This window comes from Abramis brama (assembly GCF_963993115.1).
Source record: "Abramis brama genome assembly, chromosome: 20".
Classification (NCBI taxonomy): Eukaryota; Metazoa; Chordata; class Actinopteri; order Cypriniformes; family Leuciscidae; genus Abramis; species Abramis brama.
In genome coordinates, this window is record NC_139982.1 from 10720596 (window position 1) to 10737562 (window position 16967).

Below are 16967 nucleotides of genomic sequence, written 5' to 3' on the forward strand. Positions count from 1 at the left end.
ATATACTATTTTTGACTGAATCTGTGGTTATCATAGTAATGTTTTGTTAGGGTAATATGGCTTTTAGTCATAGCTGGGTACTATTTAAATATTTAATTGTTGTTTACCCGGGAAGCCCCGCCTGTCGTCACATAAGCACCGGAAGTTCACAGGGTGACGTCTAAGGCAGCGGAAACAGGTATGAGGGACAGAAAGTGCCAGAAACAGCCAGAGAAACTGATCTAAACATGACATTTCACAGTTTTATTTAAAGCTAACAGATGTCAGACAGATCGTCGAGCATCACGGGTCAGATTTAAAGCCCGTCTGACGAGTTTATCAAACTGTTAGTCCTGTGCTAATCAATACGTAGCTGAAGCAGATTAGCTTCCATGCTAATGTTGTGAAATAATCAACTGTTCTGGAAATATGCACAATTTTTTTGAACGAATTATAAACATTAAGCATTTAATTCGCCGGAATGGGGTTTAAATATAACATATAACAATATATATTGTATTTAATTCTAGCTTTAGAGTCGGTTGCGTGTTGTGTCTACGTGTCCTAAGATCTGTCAGATTGCATTCACATAAACACAGTTTGGACTCTCAGATGAAAACAGGCCTGAATCCTGATAATTATTTGTTTTTAAGAGGACTTTAAACTCGATTGTGATCTGTAAAAGGACACTGGTTTCCCCTGGACTCCCAGTAAGCAGAGACTGCGAAGAGGAAAGCTGTGTAAGCCGAGAGGAGCATCAGTCAGTCTGTCAGTCAGGATGCCTCTGCTGTTCCTGGAGCGCTTCCCCTGGCCCAGCTTACACACATACACTGCCCTGAGCACTGTTCTGCTGGCTGGGACCATCCTGAGTGCCTACAGCTCGGTCAGAGACGCGGAGGACTCCTCTCCTCTGTCTGGAGACTCACACGGCGGGTCTGATGAGGAGATCAAGCTGGATCCGCTGGAGAGCTTGGGGAACATGGCCACCAGTGTGCTTGTGTATCTCATCACGGACAGCCTGTTTGTCTGGGTATGTGGGACTAGCTTCAAAACACACCAGTGTTGAGTGATGATGTTTTTATTTGAAAGAAGCTGTCGTTTTCCCACAGGTGATGGTGAACACGGCGTGCTGCATCCTCATGCTGATCGCTAAAGTGATCCAGTGCATTGTGTTCGGCCCGCTGAGAGTCAGTGAGAAACAGGTAGCTATCATTCACGTCCACATCAGCTGGATCAGGCAACACACACACACACACACACACACACACACACAGCCAGTCTTTACTGCAACACACACACAGCCAGTCTTTACTGCAACGCTTATATGAGGAAGACCTTGATAACAAACATCCCTGACAACTTGAGTTCTTTTGTCAGTTCCATATAGATACATAATATAGAATAAAAATATTGGTCATATCATGGTTTTACTTACTTTAAGGTCATTTTCTGTGATGAAATGTCGTTTTGTTGTTGTTTTTTTGTTGTATGGTTAAACAAAATGTTAATCAGTGACCGATGTCAAAACCAATATCTGGAGAGTTGAATGGATATAATTGTATTTACATATTCAAACAAGTTTATTATTCATAATAATGGTAGTAATAAAAAAAAAAAAAATGTTGGTAGATTTTGAAAAGGAGAAGATAACTATTCAAAGCAGTGGCATAGTTATTAACAGATGACTATAAAAATGCCATTAAAATGTTTGAGGTTAGAAATATGTTTTTTTTTTTTTTTTTAAAGGGACAGTAAAGACTTTGCAGAAATGTCTATTTCAAATAAATGCTTTTCTTTTTAACTTTGTATTCATCAAATAATCTGATTCCACAGTTATTCCGCAGTTTTCACAAAAAAATAACAATTGTTTTCAACATTGATAAAAAATATGAAATGTTTCTTGATCATCATATTAGAGTGATTTCTGAAGGATCATGTGAGACTGAAGACTGGAGTAATGATGCTGAAAACTCACAGGAAAAAATCACATTTTGCATTATATTCTCACACAGTCATTTTAAATTGTAATAATATTTCACAAGTATTACTATTTTTTTTGCTCTTGTTTTTTATTAATAAATCTAGCCTTGGTGAGCATAAGAGACCTCAAAACATAAGAAAAACTTACCGACAACTTTTGAACAGTAGTGTATGTTTTTGTAGGTTCCTCTGCATTTTCTAAGCGTGTGAATAACACCAGGTTTCTCACACGCGTGGGCGATGTCAGCGTTGTTTTGTACTGTAGTGTGTGTGGTCATGTTCTGACGTCGCTCTTCTGTTGACCAGCATCTGAAGGATAAGTTCTGGAACTTCATCTTCTACAAGTTCATCTTCATCTTCGGCGTGCTGAATGTGCAGCGGGTGGAGGAGGTGGTGCTGTGGTGTCTGTGGTTCTCCATGCTCATCTTCCTGCATCTGATGGTGCAGCTCTGCAAAGACCGCTTTGAATACGTGAGAAACGTCTTCACCACATCACAAACACTAATGCTCCGAGCGACTGGGAGATCTCTGCAGTCGTGCTGTTAGACTCTCTCACTCATGTGCTCATTTACATCATTTGATCAGTGACTGTTTGGATAAACATTTGCTTTAACCACCAATATAGTCCAAAAGATATGACACTCTGTAAGATATTTGTTGGAGAATCTGAGTATAATTAAGACATTTATGTATATTTTTATTGGATGTAAATATTATATTAATTGGGTTAATTACCTACCTTTCCTACTTCCTTTCTTCCTTACCTCCTTCCTTTTATGTTCTTATTTACTCCCTACTTTCATTTCTTTCTTCCTTATTTCCCTTCCTTCCTCGCTTCATTTGTGCCTTCCTTCCTTCATTCTCTCTCTCCTTCCTCTGCTCTTATTTACTTTCTTCCTTTGTTTCTGTCCTTCCTTACTTCCCTTCATTTTCTTGCTTCTTTCCCTCTCTCCTTGCTCCACTCTTCCTTCTTTTCTTCCTTCATTCCTTCATGTTTCCTTTATTTTACATTCTTATTCACTCCCTACCTTCCTTACTTTCTTCCTTTCTCCTGCCTTCCTCTGCTCTAATTTCCTTCCTTCTATTACTCTTATTTCCTTCTTCCCTTCCTTCCCTCCTTCCTTCCTATTGTTTGTACTTGCACCTCTTCCTCTGGGAGTTGTTGATGTGTTGTGTTGTGTGCTCCTGCCAGCTGTCGTTCTCTCCCACCACCCCGATGGGCAGTCATGTGCGAGTGCTGTCTCTGCTGGTGTCTGTCCTGCTGTGCTGTGCTGGTCTGGCTGTGCTCTGCGCTGTAGTCGGGCACCTTCACGGCATGCACACCGTCGCCTTCATGGCAGCTGAGGTAAGAACACTGTACAGTCCTTTATAGCGACTGGAAGAGTACATTCCCTCTTTTGTTGTTTTTATAGTTTTTTTTGTTTGTTTTTTAAACAAGAAAAAAAAGATGTCGATTTTGCAATGATTGTAGACTTGATTTTGTCCATGGGGAATTGATTGGATGGTTTGCTATTGGTGAATCCCATGTGAGTAACAGGTTGTCCCGCCAATTGATTTGAATATAGATTAAATATTAATATTAAAACGGCACATTAACTTTACAAAACAATAATGATGTGCAATAATAAATACTGCCAGAGCTTGACATTATATATTTTGCTTACCAGCCACTGTGGCTAGTGGTTTTCTGTAGTTTATTAGCATTTAATCAACGTTTTCATTGGCTACAATTTTGACATTGATACCTTGAGGAAAAACTGCCATATTGATTTTTAAAAAATATTTTCTCATAATTTGGTCTGCTGTCACTTTAAGACCTATCGCACTGATCCATTATACTGTTACACATGCGCTTTCTTTCTCTACTGTTCACTTAAAACGTAACTGACTGTGTTTGCGTGAATACTTGCCAAGACCGGCATTTTATGACATGTCATGTATTTGAGTGTTTCAACACAATGAGCAGCGACAAATAACTAAATTTAGTGCTGAGAGGCCGCTTTTGTGCGCATACTTTGGGTGTGAGCTCAAAATGTGCTGGAATGAGTAAATATTATGTGCAATACTTGCAATCCCACACCGAAATTCAAGCCCTGTAACAGCAACAATATTCATCCGGAGCAAGTGAGTGAGGGGAGGCGGGTTCGTGTGTTGAAATGCTTCCAATACAAATTTTCCGCAGAATAGAGACTCAATACCAGCAGCGATTTCTCTCTCTCTCATGATATTTCAGTATCAGATTCAGATATTTCAGTATCGATATGTATCGAAAAATGCATATTTTTGACAACACTACATTGAACTTAGTTTACATTTATTCAGTTTATTATTTCAGATGCCTTTTTTTATAGACTACAATTCAAAAAATATATTATTTGTAAAATTTAAGCCAGCAAAGTGGCTAGTAGGAGTGACTGTATTACACGCCACTGCTGAAATACACACACATTCGGCAGGTTGGCGGGTGTTAATGTCAAGCCCTGAATACTGCAATATTCTATAAAAATGGTCCATTTTGATATTATGGTGACTTGAAGTAACCCTAAGCCTTGTCTCCTGTCCTGCAGTGTTTGCTGGTGACCGTACGCACAGGACACGTCATCATACGGTGTGTGTGCTCTGTTAAGAAAGCCATCAGCTTTGCTAAATGTTAGGTAGCAGAAGCATGAATCTGAAGGTTTTGATCTGTTATGTGCAGGTACTCCATTCACCTGTGGGACCTGAACCACGAGGGCACCTGGGAGAACAAGAGCTCATACATCTACTACACTGACTTCATCATGGAGTTAGCCATCCTCTGCCTGGACCTGATGCATCACATCCACATGCTGGTGAGACAGGGTTACTGACTGAATGAGTGGCTCATAGTGATGGATGAGTATGGTCTAATTGGACTCTTAAGCCCTTTTCGGACGGGATTAACTTTAAAAGGGTAGATGGAGTAATGCAATTTTACCACAGGATGTCTGTAAAATTAATGGCCAATTCGCACAGGATAATATATCTCAGTAAAACTAGCAGAAGTGGGAGGAGTAACTCGATTTGCGCATCGCCGTCACCCTCCTGTCGTCATGTGTGTATTACGTTTCTTCCTGCTAGCACGTGCGCAAATACGTATAACCTATATTTATATATATAAAACAGTTATGTCCGGTCGAATAATGTATTAAGTAACTTCAGATTGGATTGTGTTGGTAATAGGCACTAACCTAAAGCTAAAAGATGTTTCGTGCCTCTAACAAGTGCTGTCGATCTTCTCTCTGATCTGAATGGTGTGTGTGAAACACTTGAGTTTTGCCACGGACTCGTCCCAGCGTCTAGAACGCAACTGATGCTTTATCAAGCGTCTCCATACTTGAAAAACCGTGCAAAACTATTAAGTTTTACTATTAAGAATAAATCTATTCGCACAGGATTAGTATTACCTGAAGTAATTTTTCCGGACCTTTTTACTGAAGGTAAAAGTCGCCGTAATCTTTACTGACATTGTCCGTGATGATCACTGAGATGCACATTCAGACGGGACTAAAATCACAGAGAAGCTCTGGTAGTTATTACTTTACCCCTCCTCTCCATGTTAAACTAGTCCCGTCCAAATAGGGCTTAACATAATGTTCACTGATCAGTAAGAAGCTGTTTACAATTATGTTCCTGATGTCACGTGTGTGTGCGGCCTGTCAGATGTCTCAAACTTCCCCAAGTAAAGACCAGTGGCGTACATGATTTCTTTCTCTTCTCACGTCTGTGTTTGAGAGTTTTCGAATGAATCCTAGTACCTTTATGATCATGTACTCTTGTTGTTGTTCACTCCCTCGCAGCTCTTCGGAAACATCTGGCTGTCCATGGCTAGTCTTGTGATCTTTATGCAGCTGCGGTATCTCTTCCACGAGGTGCAGCGAAGGATTCGCCGCCACAAAAACTACTTGCGTGTTATTGACAATATGGAATCCAGGTGAGGAGCCTAAAGCTTTCCAGACTGACTTATTATAAGATGCATTTCTACAGGCTTTGAATTATAAGCACAACATCTAAATAAAGATGCTAAAGAATGGCAAAGTATGGCCATTAACCCCCTGAGGTCGACGGTATCGCCGGCGATACCAGCTCGCTTTTTTTTTATCAGTGTAAAAGAAACTCATAAATACTCTGTTGACTTTGATTTTCCATAGGAGTTTCATACATCAATCGATTCTGTTAAATGTGTATTATTTTTGTGTATACTCACAATAAAAACAAAGTGTTGTGCTTTTTGCCAAATAAAGAAAAATAAACATGAAGCGAGTTCTGCCTTCTCTCTGCCAGTAAAGTCCATTCTGAAACGCGTCCGAAAATGAGCAATAACTCAGTGAATACTCAGTCAAACAGGCATACAGACACACAGGCATGAAGCTTGAATTCTCTTCTTTTAAATGAAGTAATTTATATAAAAAACAAATATTCTCATCTTGTGAAATCTGTATTAAAAGAGAGCGATTCCAGTCGAGTCGACCTCATTAGAGCTAATTCAAATGTAATGTGACTCCGCCCACGGAGAGCGCACGCTATTCAAACGCAAATGGCTGAGGTAATCCGCGCAATCCTGTGAACGCCCCCATCAGCTCGAGAAAACCAAAACACAAGTTTATTCAGAACATTACTTGTTTACAACGTCTCGCAGCGCTGTGAGGAATAATGAGGAATACGAGGAATACAAGCTGAGGAATACTAGTAAGTTTTTCCTTCTCGGGTTTCTGTTTATGAATGAATGAACGGCATAGATGCGCGCTGTTTACCACAGCTGGCAAAAAACAATATTACGTGACAGTTCTCCATTATGGACGCGAGCGCTCTAAAAAAAAGCACTAAAAGACTTTCAAACTTTCACAGAGACCTCAAAACAGAAAGTACAAATCCTTTCTTTAAAACGAATTTCGTTTTGTATCAATTGTATCTTAATTTTAATAATTTTTTCATTAACAAATTTCCTGGATTTCGTTCACTAGCCTACTGCGAAGATCGCGAGTCAAAAGCCTATCGTCAACTTCATATTTGCCAGAAGTTAAATTTAAATCGCGTGTGTGAATGAATGATGATGTTTTAGCAAACTGTATTGCTATACTGAGATGAGTAAAAATCGACTGAAATATGTTGAAATAAAATGTAGGCTATTTGTATAAGCAACGTATTAAACTGCAAATTAACAATATGCCCTAATATTTCATGAAACCAACGTTACAGTCAGGCGAAATATGAAAGACAACATCTTGTTGACTAGATTTGGGTACAGTTTTTACTGTAGAATATACTGCCTCGTCAAATAAGCTTTTGTTTAGCAATTTCTATATATAAATTACTATTTTTGTCAAAAATAAGTCATCAACTAAGATGTTAGCTGTTCCAATGTTGACTAAATTCAAACTAATGAATACATAGATAAAATGTTGGCCTATAATCTTTTTTTTTTACAAAGAAAGAGTACACTTGAAATATTGTTGAAATTGTAATTATTGTTGTAATTGTAACCTTTTTAATAAAATAGCAAAACATATTTACAAGATAGATGTAAGCAAAATCTTAAATGGTCAGTATAAGTCTTCTTCTAAATATATCTTTTGTCCTTGCATTGTGGCTCAGTCAGTTTCACACCTGAATGAATGGCTCATTATGTAGAGTGGGTGGGACATTGTATTTCTCAGGTGTAAACCACTCCTCGTTCACGCCCCCCTCGCATATTGGCTTTCCAAGCAAAACCTGTTTTACATCAATTTAAATCAATGTATGGTTTTATGTGAACAATAAAGCAAGACTATTTTCACAAAATTTTGAAGAAAAAATTCTAGGCGAGGACATCCATTAGTCAAAAGTCTTATTGACACATATTTACTATGTGTTTTGTGGCCTTATTTCAGAAATTTTAGTTTTTAGTTTTTTCAATATCCATGCATAAACATTATTCTCTCAAAAATGAAAACATGTACATACACGTGGCTCACATATTATTGTAGCCCTGTTTGTGCTTTATAGAGTGAATTTACACCTTTGCCATTAATATGTTTATAAGCAACTGAAAAAAGCACAAATGTCAGGGCATGTCAGAACATCTCAAGGGCCCCAAAACAGCCCAGACCCCAGAGGGTTAACATTATTTTTGTTGTAAGAAAATCTACAATTACATTTTAAATTGAATCTTATTGTTGTAAATTAATAACAGTTAAAATTAACAAGATAAATTGGAAATAATTGTTATTGTAATTGAATATATAATTGTTAATAACATTACAAAAATTAATATATATAATTATGTTTTATTTATTTATTTATTTTTAAAGAAATTAATACTTTTATTCAGACACATTAAATTAATCAAAAGATGCCAATAAAGACCTTTACATTCTTACAAATAATATTTCAAATTAATTGTTATTTTGAACTTTGTTCATCAAAGAATCCTGAGGGGGTAAAACATTATATCATCGTTTCTGCAGAAATATTAAGCAGCAAAAAATGTTTTCAACGTTGATAATACCATCATATTAGAATGATTTCTGAAGGATCATGTGACACTGAAGACTGGAGTAACAATGCTGCAAATTCAGCTTTGATCACAGGAATAAATTACATTTTAAAATATATTCTCATAGAAAACAGTCATTTCATTTTACAATATTACTGTTTTACTGTATGCTTCTGTTTTTACTGTACTCTTCCCTGACACCTTAATCCACTCTTAAACCAACCCTAAACGTACCCGTATCCACCTCAATAACAGCACTAGTGTTTTGCAGTACAACATGAACACAATAAATAGTCTTTGTGTGTCTCATATGTGTGAATGTGTTATTGCATGTGTGTTATGAGCCTGCTGCAGTGGCTGATGGAAACCAGACCTCGTGTGCTCACATGAAAACGTCTCCTTATGTTGTGCAGGTTTGCTGTGGCAACGCCTGAAGAGCTGTTGGCTAATAACGATGATTGTGCGATCTGCTGGGATTCGATGACTACAGCGCGCAAGCTGCCTTGTGGACACCTCTTCCATAAGTGAGCAATAACCAGATGTTGCCAGCACTCTCTTGCTCTAATACTTGAAACATTGTTAATCTGACCATTTATTGTTTATGTCTAGTTCGTGTCTGCGCTCCTGGCTGGAGCAGGACACGTCCTGTCCCACGTGCCGTATGTCTCTGAACATCAGTGAAGGCGTGAGAGAGCGAGAGGAGGGCCAGAGGGAGGCGCTGGATGAGAACATGCCTGCTGGGACAGGAACAGAGGCCCGGCCACACATCAACCAGCATAATCACTTCTTCCACTTTGATGGTGAGCCTCTCTTTACATATTCATGCAGAATCCAAACCATTTACTGACAGTGAGCTGTAGAAATCACTCTTTCACATCTATGGCATATTCCTATCATTAACTTGCATGATGCCTATTTAGCACTAGGGGTGTGCGACTATATATCGTTTACGATAATATTGTAATTGTTGTTTTAACGATATGCGATCTGACATTGAGTGTCCCTCACTTTGCAAAAACACACCCAGCGAGCGAGCGCATACACTACGTGATGTAGTCTAGTTGCTTTCACCGTGTGATTTACTCTATTAAGATGCGTTTATAATGCCCCCAAAATTCAAGATAAGGGGAAAAAAAATATTTAATATTTATATCATTTAATATAGTTAGTCAATATCACATGAAGAGTGCCATTTTTTTTCTCCAAATATCAGCACGATTACAAATGTGATACTGCTTTTATACAACAGTTCAATAAACAAGAAGTTAATATTAAGTGACTTAAATTACATTTTAGACACAATATTGTCTTTTTTCATTCCATTTCGCCAGCGAAAATAGTTCGAAACAAAGCCACACTGAGTGAATGATTCAATGACACTCGTTAAGACAGTGAAATGCTTCGTTACTGAATGAATCATTCATTTGAATGAATCGGTTGAATCTCAATGACTCGCTCATTAACAGTGATTCAGTTCATATTTAAAGTGTCTTTTTTTATTTAAAAAATAATTTCAAATATCAATATTCAACATTTTATGTTTAAAACATTAAAAACAAACATTATTATGCATTATTATTATTATAAACATTAGTTATGCATTTGTAACTGAATGTCACTTCAGATGCAGCTTCTGTTTCCTCTGCAGTGCAAAGATGAATTTTGTTGAGACTGATTTTATTTAATTGGTAACAGCCCTATTGTGTCTTATTATTCTAATTGAATTTATTGATTAAATCTAAGAATTTTCACACAAAAAGTTGGGAACAGGGTTTCCAAGGGTCCTTGAAATCCTTGAAAGTTTGTGAATCTGAAAAACAAAAATTCAAGACCCTGGAAAGTTTTTGAAAATTAACATAATAGATGCAGTTCCTTGAAAGTGCTTGAATTTATTTAGTTTTCTGGAAGAAAATTCATATTCACAAAACAACTACGATGGAACCTCAACGTTTGTTGTTCGACACAACAAATGTGTTTCCACATTAAGTCCTTGAATTTGAGGGTATTGGACCTGGAAAGTCCTTGAAATGTCCTTGAAAGTCCTTGAAAGGTCCTTGAATTTGAAGTTAACCAAGGTGTGGGAACCCTGTGGGAAAAAATGGCTTTATTAAGGTAAAATGCCAATAAAAGGTAAAAAAATCTATTTAAATTTATTGGAAAAGATTATTTCTGTCACTGCTGTGAACTGACTATCGCACAGAATATGAAGAATATTAAAAACTTTAGGAGTCAGTCCTAACCTGCCAAGGTTCCAACACAATAAACACACTTAGCAAAATATCGTCTAATTAACGTTATCGATAACATCCCAGAAAATCATTGTGTGTCAGTATCGCACACCCCTATAGTACTGAGCAAGCTGATTCGCCCTCATGAACAACAATGAACAAAGGTAAGCCAATCATAGCAGAGGTGATTTACAATCTGGAGTCTTGTAAATACATTTTAAAAAGCCTGTTTAAATGGATAGTGCACTCAAAAAAAAAAAAAAAGGTTCACTGATGAATATGGCCTGTTTTTATCATATTGATGACTTGAAGAGACCTCTGAACCAAATAGGCTTCTGGTAATGAAATCATCATATGAATGTATAAACCTCGGCTCGTTCACCCTCAGGGTCCCGCATTGCCAGCTGGCTGCCGAGTTTCTCAGTGGAGGTCATGCACACCACCAACATCCTGGGCATCGCACAGGCCAACAACTCCCAGCTCAATGCCATGGTGAGTCCCACACGCTTACACACACTCTCATCTCTGTTTTACACAAGTTGCCACGTTATTAACCTGCTTTTCCTTGAAATTCTCAGGCCCATCAGATCCAGGAAATGTTTCCACAAGTCCCTTATCATCTGATCCTGCAGGATTTGCAGCTCACACGCTCTGTAGAGGTCACCACTGATAACATCCTGGAGGGCCGGATACAGGTGCCTTTCCCGACACAGGTGAGGCTCACACCGCTAACAAGAGAGGCATGTTAGGGGCTGAAGTGATATGTTGTTTGCATTTTCGTACTGGGTCGCTCCATCAGCACTAAAATCTCACTGGCCCAAAATCTTGCTCCACATTGCTGGAGGTGAAGTCATTTCTGCACCACTAGCATCACCAAACTGAATTGAATTTTTTTTTTTCAAAATTGTTGAATGAAAAACAAAATTCAGTTAAAGGGATACTTCACCGATTAGCATTAAGCTTTGTATCGGTAGAAACCCGGTAGTATTTTCAAATGACCGTGCCGTGCTTCCCTCCCTCATGTCCCCCTGAGACGAGAGATTTCTGTATTGTGTGTCTGGAAGAAACCCTCTGATGACACAAAAATCATAATTTAGCATCATCGGAGGCTTTACAGCCAGTAGGAGGAGCTCGTCCCGCATGTGTTCAACCCGCCCATAGGGGGATCTCACGATAAAACACCGTCTTTTCAGTTTCGACTCGACTAGAAGCCTAGTTGTATTATTTCTTCTGATACTGCCCTCTGTAACCAGTAGGCGTGGCTTGGGAGTGGCATCGTAGGGCAGCGAAGCAAGTGCATTCTGGGAGTTGTTGTCTTTCATCCACATGAACCAAAAATACATTTTCTGGAAAGCTCCAAATTCAAAAATAATTTCACATTTCTACTACATAAATGACCCAATTTAAATCTTTCCAGTGGTGAAGTATCCCTTTAATGGAGCCATGTGCTCACAATGACCTTATTTGACCTTGAAACTTTGTAAATAAACAAGTAAATTCGAAGAAATATACTCAAAAAATGTATCTCTGCAAAAACCCTCCTCCAGATTCACAAACGCTTTGTGAACCTCAGATTTGATAGTTAAATGTGTGTATGTTAATGATTTCGAGACATTCATTTATTTTCCAGTTTCTGAATAATTTTCACATTTAGCTTATTGGTTGGTTCATTTAATTTTGTTATTATACATTGTTAAATTGTGTTATCAAGATGCAGTGTCATCTGTTTACCTAAAAGAACACTAAACTAACTACAAAACTGTAAAACTGTACAGATTTTAACTGTAAAAATTAGGGCTGGTCCGAATACCATTTTTTGAGCTTCGAAGCTTCGGTAGTAATGAACATTGAATATTCGGAGAGAGGGGGCTGAACATATTCTTCTCTCTAATAAAGGCAGGAATGTGTCTGTATGTCCGTTTGCATAATTATTATTTCGAGAACCGTTCATCCAATCGACTTCACACGGGAGTGCAGTGTCGCATTTGTTGCAATATATGGACACACGAGACGACACATTCAGAATTTAAACTTTTAGTAAACTACAGAACAGCGCGAGCGGGAAGCGGCGCACCTCACGCGGCAGGGAACGGACACTGCACTAGTGCTATAAAACGCACACACACACAGGTCTGTTAAATTAAGCAATACTTTTAAGGTAGTCTAATATTTTTCTGACTAACAAATTGCTGACACAGTAAAGGGTAGATAAAAAAAAAAAAAAAAAAAAAAAAATTAAATAAAGAAAAACGAAATTTAAATAAAGAAAAAATTAAATTTAAATAAAGAAAAAACGAAATTTAAATAAAGAAAAACGAAATTTAAATAAAGAAAAAACAAAATTTAAATAAAGAAAAAACGAAATTTAAATAAAGAAAAACGAAATTTAAATAAAGAAAAACGAAATTAAGTTAAATTAAAAACGAGATTAATTTAGATTGATAATAACGGGTAAAAAGGCTAATACATTTTGTTTCTATTATTCTATTTTCCACAATGTCAAAGCAACGCAGCTTAACCCAAAACACAAGCACTTCGGTCCATACAAACTCCGCTGTTCTACTCTAGTCAGAGAACACTCCCGTCGGTTCTATTTCTAGCATGCACGTTTTCCGCGTGGTTCGAGCCGCGCCTGAGACGCGTCTCACGCAGGCAGTGTGCAAACTCCAACCTGTTAACATGGGAGCCGAAATAAAAACGGACACGCCACGCAGCCAGTGTGTCGCCGGCCTTATTCAAGCGCGAATGAGAACCGTTTCGCGGGGGATCCAGGTGTGCAAAAAAACCAAAAAAAACCTGAATATTCGAATGTCAAATTTTCAAATCGAATACCAACCCACCGAACGATTATTCGAATATTCGAATATTCGGGTCCAGCCCTAGTAAAAATACAGACACTTTCATGAATCTGAAAATTCCCGTCAGAACGAACAATTTACAAAATTAATTCTGTTGGTGTTTCATGAACGAGACCCAGTGTGTTGGAGCCGTTTTGCAACATGTCCTGGTTCATTCTCCTTCCGATGTCCTGTTGATCTATGCTGGCCTGTGTAGTAAAAGTGGCAATCAAACAACAAACACTGCTATGTTAAGAGTGTTTCTGTCTTCCCCTGCACCTCCTCCAGTCTGTGGAGCGCTCACCCATCCAGGGAAACACTGGTCCTGAAGACCCAGCGGGGGCCAGCAGCGGGTCAGAGGTCGCTGCCCCTGAGCCGCAAGACTTCGAGGTTCGCGGGAGCCGCTTTTCCAAGTCTGCAGATGAAAGGCAGAGGATGCTCATGCAGAGGAAGGAGGAGCTGCTGCTGAGAGCTCGCAGGTGAGCCTCCCTGTTCCCTGTCTCCTACGGCTTGCACTGCTTTGCTCCAGTTTGCATGAAACTGTTCAGCTGCCTTTTCACTATCTCTGACACTCACATAAGATTTCTGCGGTTCGCCCCCTAGTGACAGTCGCACAAAACCATCAAATTGAAGCAGCTGTTACCTTCTGCTTGTTCAGCATGATAAAATTAATGAATTATGAATGTAGTAATATTCACACAAAACAAATGGCCACCAGTATGTTTGAAAGAAAAACTTTTAGGCTTTCTAGGGCTAATAAGACAAAATAATAAATTACTGTTTCGGACATGATAATTCATAACCACCAATTTTGCAGAAATAATTATTGTAGAATGTTTTAGTGGGAGAATATTGGGAATTCTCACCTGTTTAGAATACATCATATCCGGTTGGGTGGTCATATCCGCACAAAAAGTCATGGTTGCACATTATTTTACAGTACATGCACTTTCAATGTACTTACAGTGTACGTACCTAGAACGTACTGGGTAGTATAAGATAACTACATGGGTAAAGGTTAGGTTCAGGACTAGTACCTAGTTATCACCCAGTTATTGTAATTACTACAATAATTATATAGTATATACATGTGAAACAGGACTGTAAAATAAAGTGCTACCAAAGTTATTTATATTAACACGACTAATGCTCAGTTTGGATCTGAAAATTCTGCATGTCCGTAGCGTCAGGACTCCATGCAAATTAATGCCTTCTGGTCTGTTATTTGTCAGAGATAGTGAAAAGTCGGCTTTACCGTATGCAATCTTGCAAAGATGATGACTGGGAATGCCCCAAGGGTTTGTCTTGGGTCCGATTAAGTTTGAGTTTTTAAGACACTGTTCTCTCTTTGTCAGACGTTATATTCACAAAAAGCCCGATGAAGGAGATGTGTTTTCTGCTGCTGATACTGATGATGCCATGCCCTCGATGGAGGACGAGGACTCGGACTCAGTGACGCTGCGGCGCAGGAGGATGGCGGCCGCTGCGGAGAGACGCATGCAGAGGCACGAGCCGTCCCCGTTTTGAGCCCAGCAGAAACATGAATGATGCGTCTGTGAGACAGCCATGGCTGATCAATGCACATTTGTGCTAGATGCAACTATATAAGTACCCATCAAACATTTCTATCAGTTGTCCATTGGAATAATATACGGTGCCATTGGCGCACCAGTCAAATTTTGGTAAGCGTCAAGTAAAGTAAAAGGCACATGTAACTTTATTCATGTGTCTGCTTATAGACGGAGTCATTTTAAATATCTTCGTACCTAAACAAGAGTGTGGCTTTGACAGCTGCTCATCAAATACAAGATTTCACGAGTTTGAATTTCGCTTTACTTTTGGAATGCTGCGTTTCTTAAGCATCTTTGTACGATTTTAACAGATTATGTTGCATACTAACAGTTGGACTCAGTCTAGAGCTTAAGCGTCATGCTCAATAGCATGCTAGGGTCGTGAATTTCGAGTTTCTTTCTTTGGCCGGCAAAGATCCACACGATTTTGCTGCTGGTTAGTGTTTGAATCAGGCTTTAATCGGACAATCTTGAGCGTTTGAGCTGTCTCGTGTGCCGGCTCATGCAGTCTCCGAGGAAAGTGGCTTAGATCCTAGTGTTTGCTCCTGCACTGTTGTGACAACAAATGGCTCTGTGTGTCATAAGAGGCGTTTGTTCAGTCACATGATCTTGTTTCTCTTGCCATAGTGTTGTCATTCAAAACAGACATGCTTTATATTTAATTTATCTCACACTCTGAACTTGTGCTGGTGGAAATGTTTCCTTGCGGTGTGGCTCTGTGAAGGAGAACCGGCCCTCAGTCGGGGTAGAGCTGTTTCTAATTCAGGGAAAGCCTGTTCAACATGTTGTCCTGCTTTCATGATCATAAAACCGGTTTCTTTCCATGCAAATGAAATGGCGCTTCTACCTTGAGTAAGGTCCATTTGATTGGGTTATTCAAACAAGACGTACACAGTTATGGTCAATAGGTCAGTTTTGTAGCTTTTTGTTGTCAGCGTTTTATTCGGTTTGCATTTTAATGGTTTTAAAGACCTTTATTCTTTAGCATACTAATGTCTACAAAAGCTTGTCTTTTACTGGCCCACAGGAATTTATAATGTATTTTCACAGGATAATTTGGCTCAATCTTGCATGTTGAGTTTGAAGTGAACAAGCTTTCCATGTTATAGCGTGACTTTTAATGCACATTTTCAAGCCTTTGGTTTCCCAAACAACATAACCATGGTCACTTACACATATTATTTCATATATATACGTGTATATATGTATATGTATATGTGTATATAAAATATATATATGTATGTGTATATGTGTGTATATATATATATATATATATATATATATATATATATATATATATATATATATATATATATATATATATATATATATATATATATATATATATATATATATATATATAAAAAAATATATATATATATATATGTGTATATGTGTGTGTATATATATATATATATATATATATATATATATATATATATATATATATATATATATATATATATATATATATATATCCCCATTTGTCAGAATTGTTTCTGATGTTTTACACTGTGAATCTACTCTGTCAAATATTTTTTTGGACATTTTGACAAGTCTTTTTTTTTCTTTTCTTTTTTACCTTTCGTGTAGAAGTCTTTTTCTATGCATGAAATCACTTTGTTTCCTGATCAACTTTCCCAAAGACTCTCCTGCTGATTTACTTTCCTGAAGCTGGTTATTGTGATCGTCATGACCATGTCCATATAGATTATGTATGTTTTGGTTGCACAGATGCACCTTTCAACAGTATTTAAAAATAAAATGTATTAATGAAATCTCCACTGGACTGATTCAGATAATTGTACGTGATTTGGTTGAAGTGTGTGCTGTTCTTGGAAACCAGAGGGAAGCATTGGATTGCTTTATGTACACAATT

General features: G+C 38.0%; 1 protein-coding gene across 2 annotated transcripts; it reads left to right on the forward strand.

Annotated features, from left to right (window-relative positions):
• Positions 1 to 113: 113 nt before the first annotated feature.
• amfra (autocrine motility factor receptor a) lies at positions 114 to 16399 on the forward strand. 2 transcript variants are annotated; one of them, XM_084094649.1, is made up of 14 exons: positions 114 to 178; positions 665 to 1009; positions 1089 to 1181; positions 2266 to 2430; positions 3152 to 3304; positions 4527 to 4567; positions 4658 to 4790; positions 5778 to 5911; positions 8866 to 8976; positions 9062 to 9252; positions 11069 to 11172; positions 11259 to 11393; positions 13806 to 13996; positions 14873 to 16399. In XM_084094649.1, exons 2-14 carry the CDS (start codon positions 758 to 760, stop codon positions 15042 to 15044), a joined length of 1875 nt encoding a protein of 624 aa, XP_083950775.1. In that variant the 5' UTR covers positions 114 to 178; positions 665 to 757; the 3' UTR covers positions 15045 to 16399. The 2 variants fall into 2 exon arrangements, with proteins under 2 accessions (XP_083950775.1, XP_083950774.1); XM_084094648.1 differs by having other exon boundaries at positions 142 to 178; positions 633 to 1009.
• The last annotated feature ends 568 nt before the right edge of the window (positions 16400 to 16967 follow it).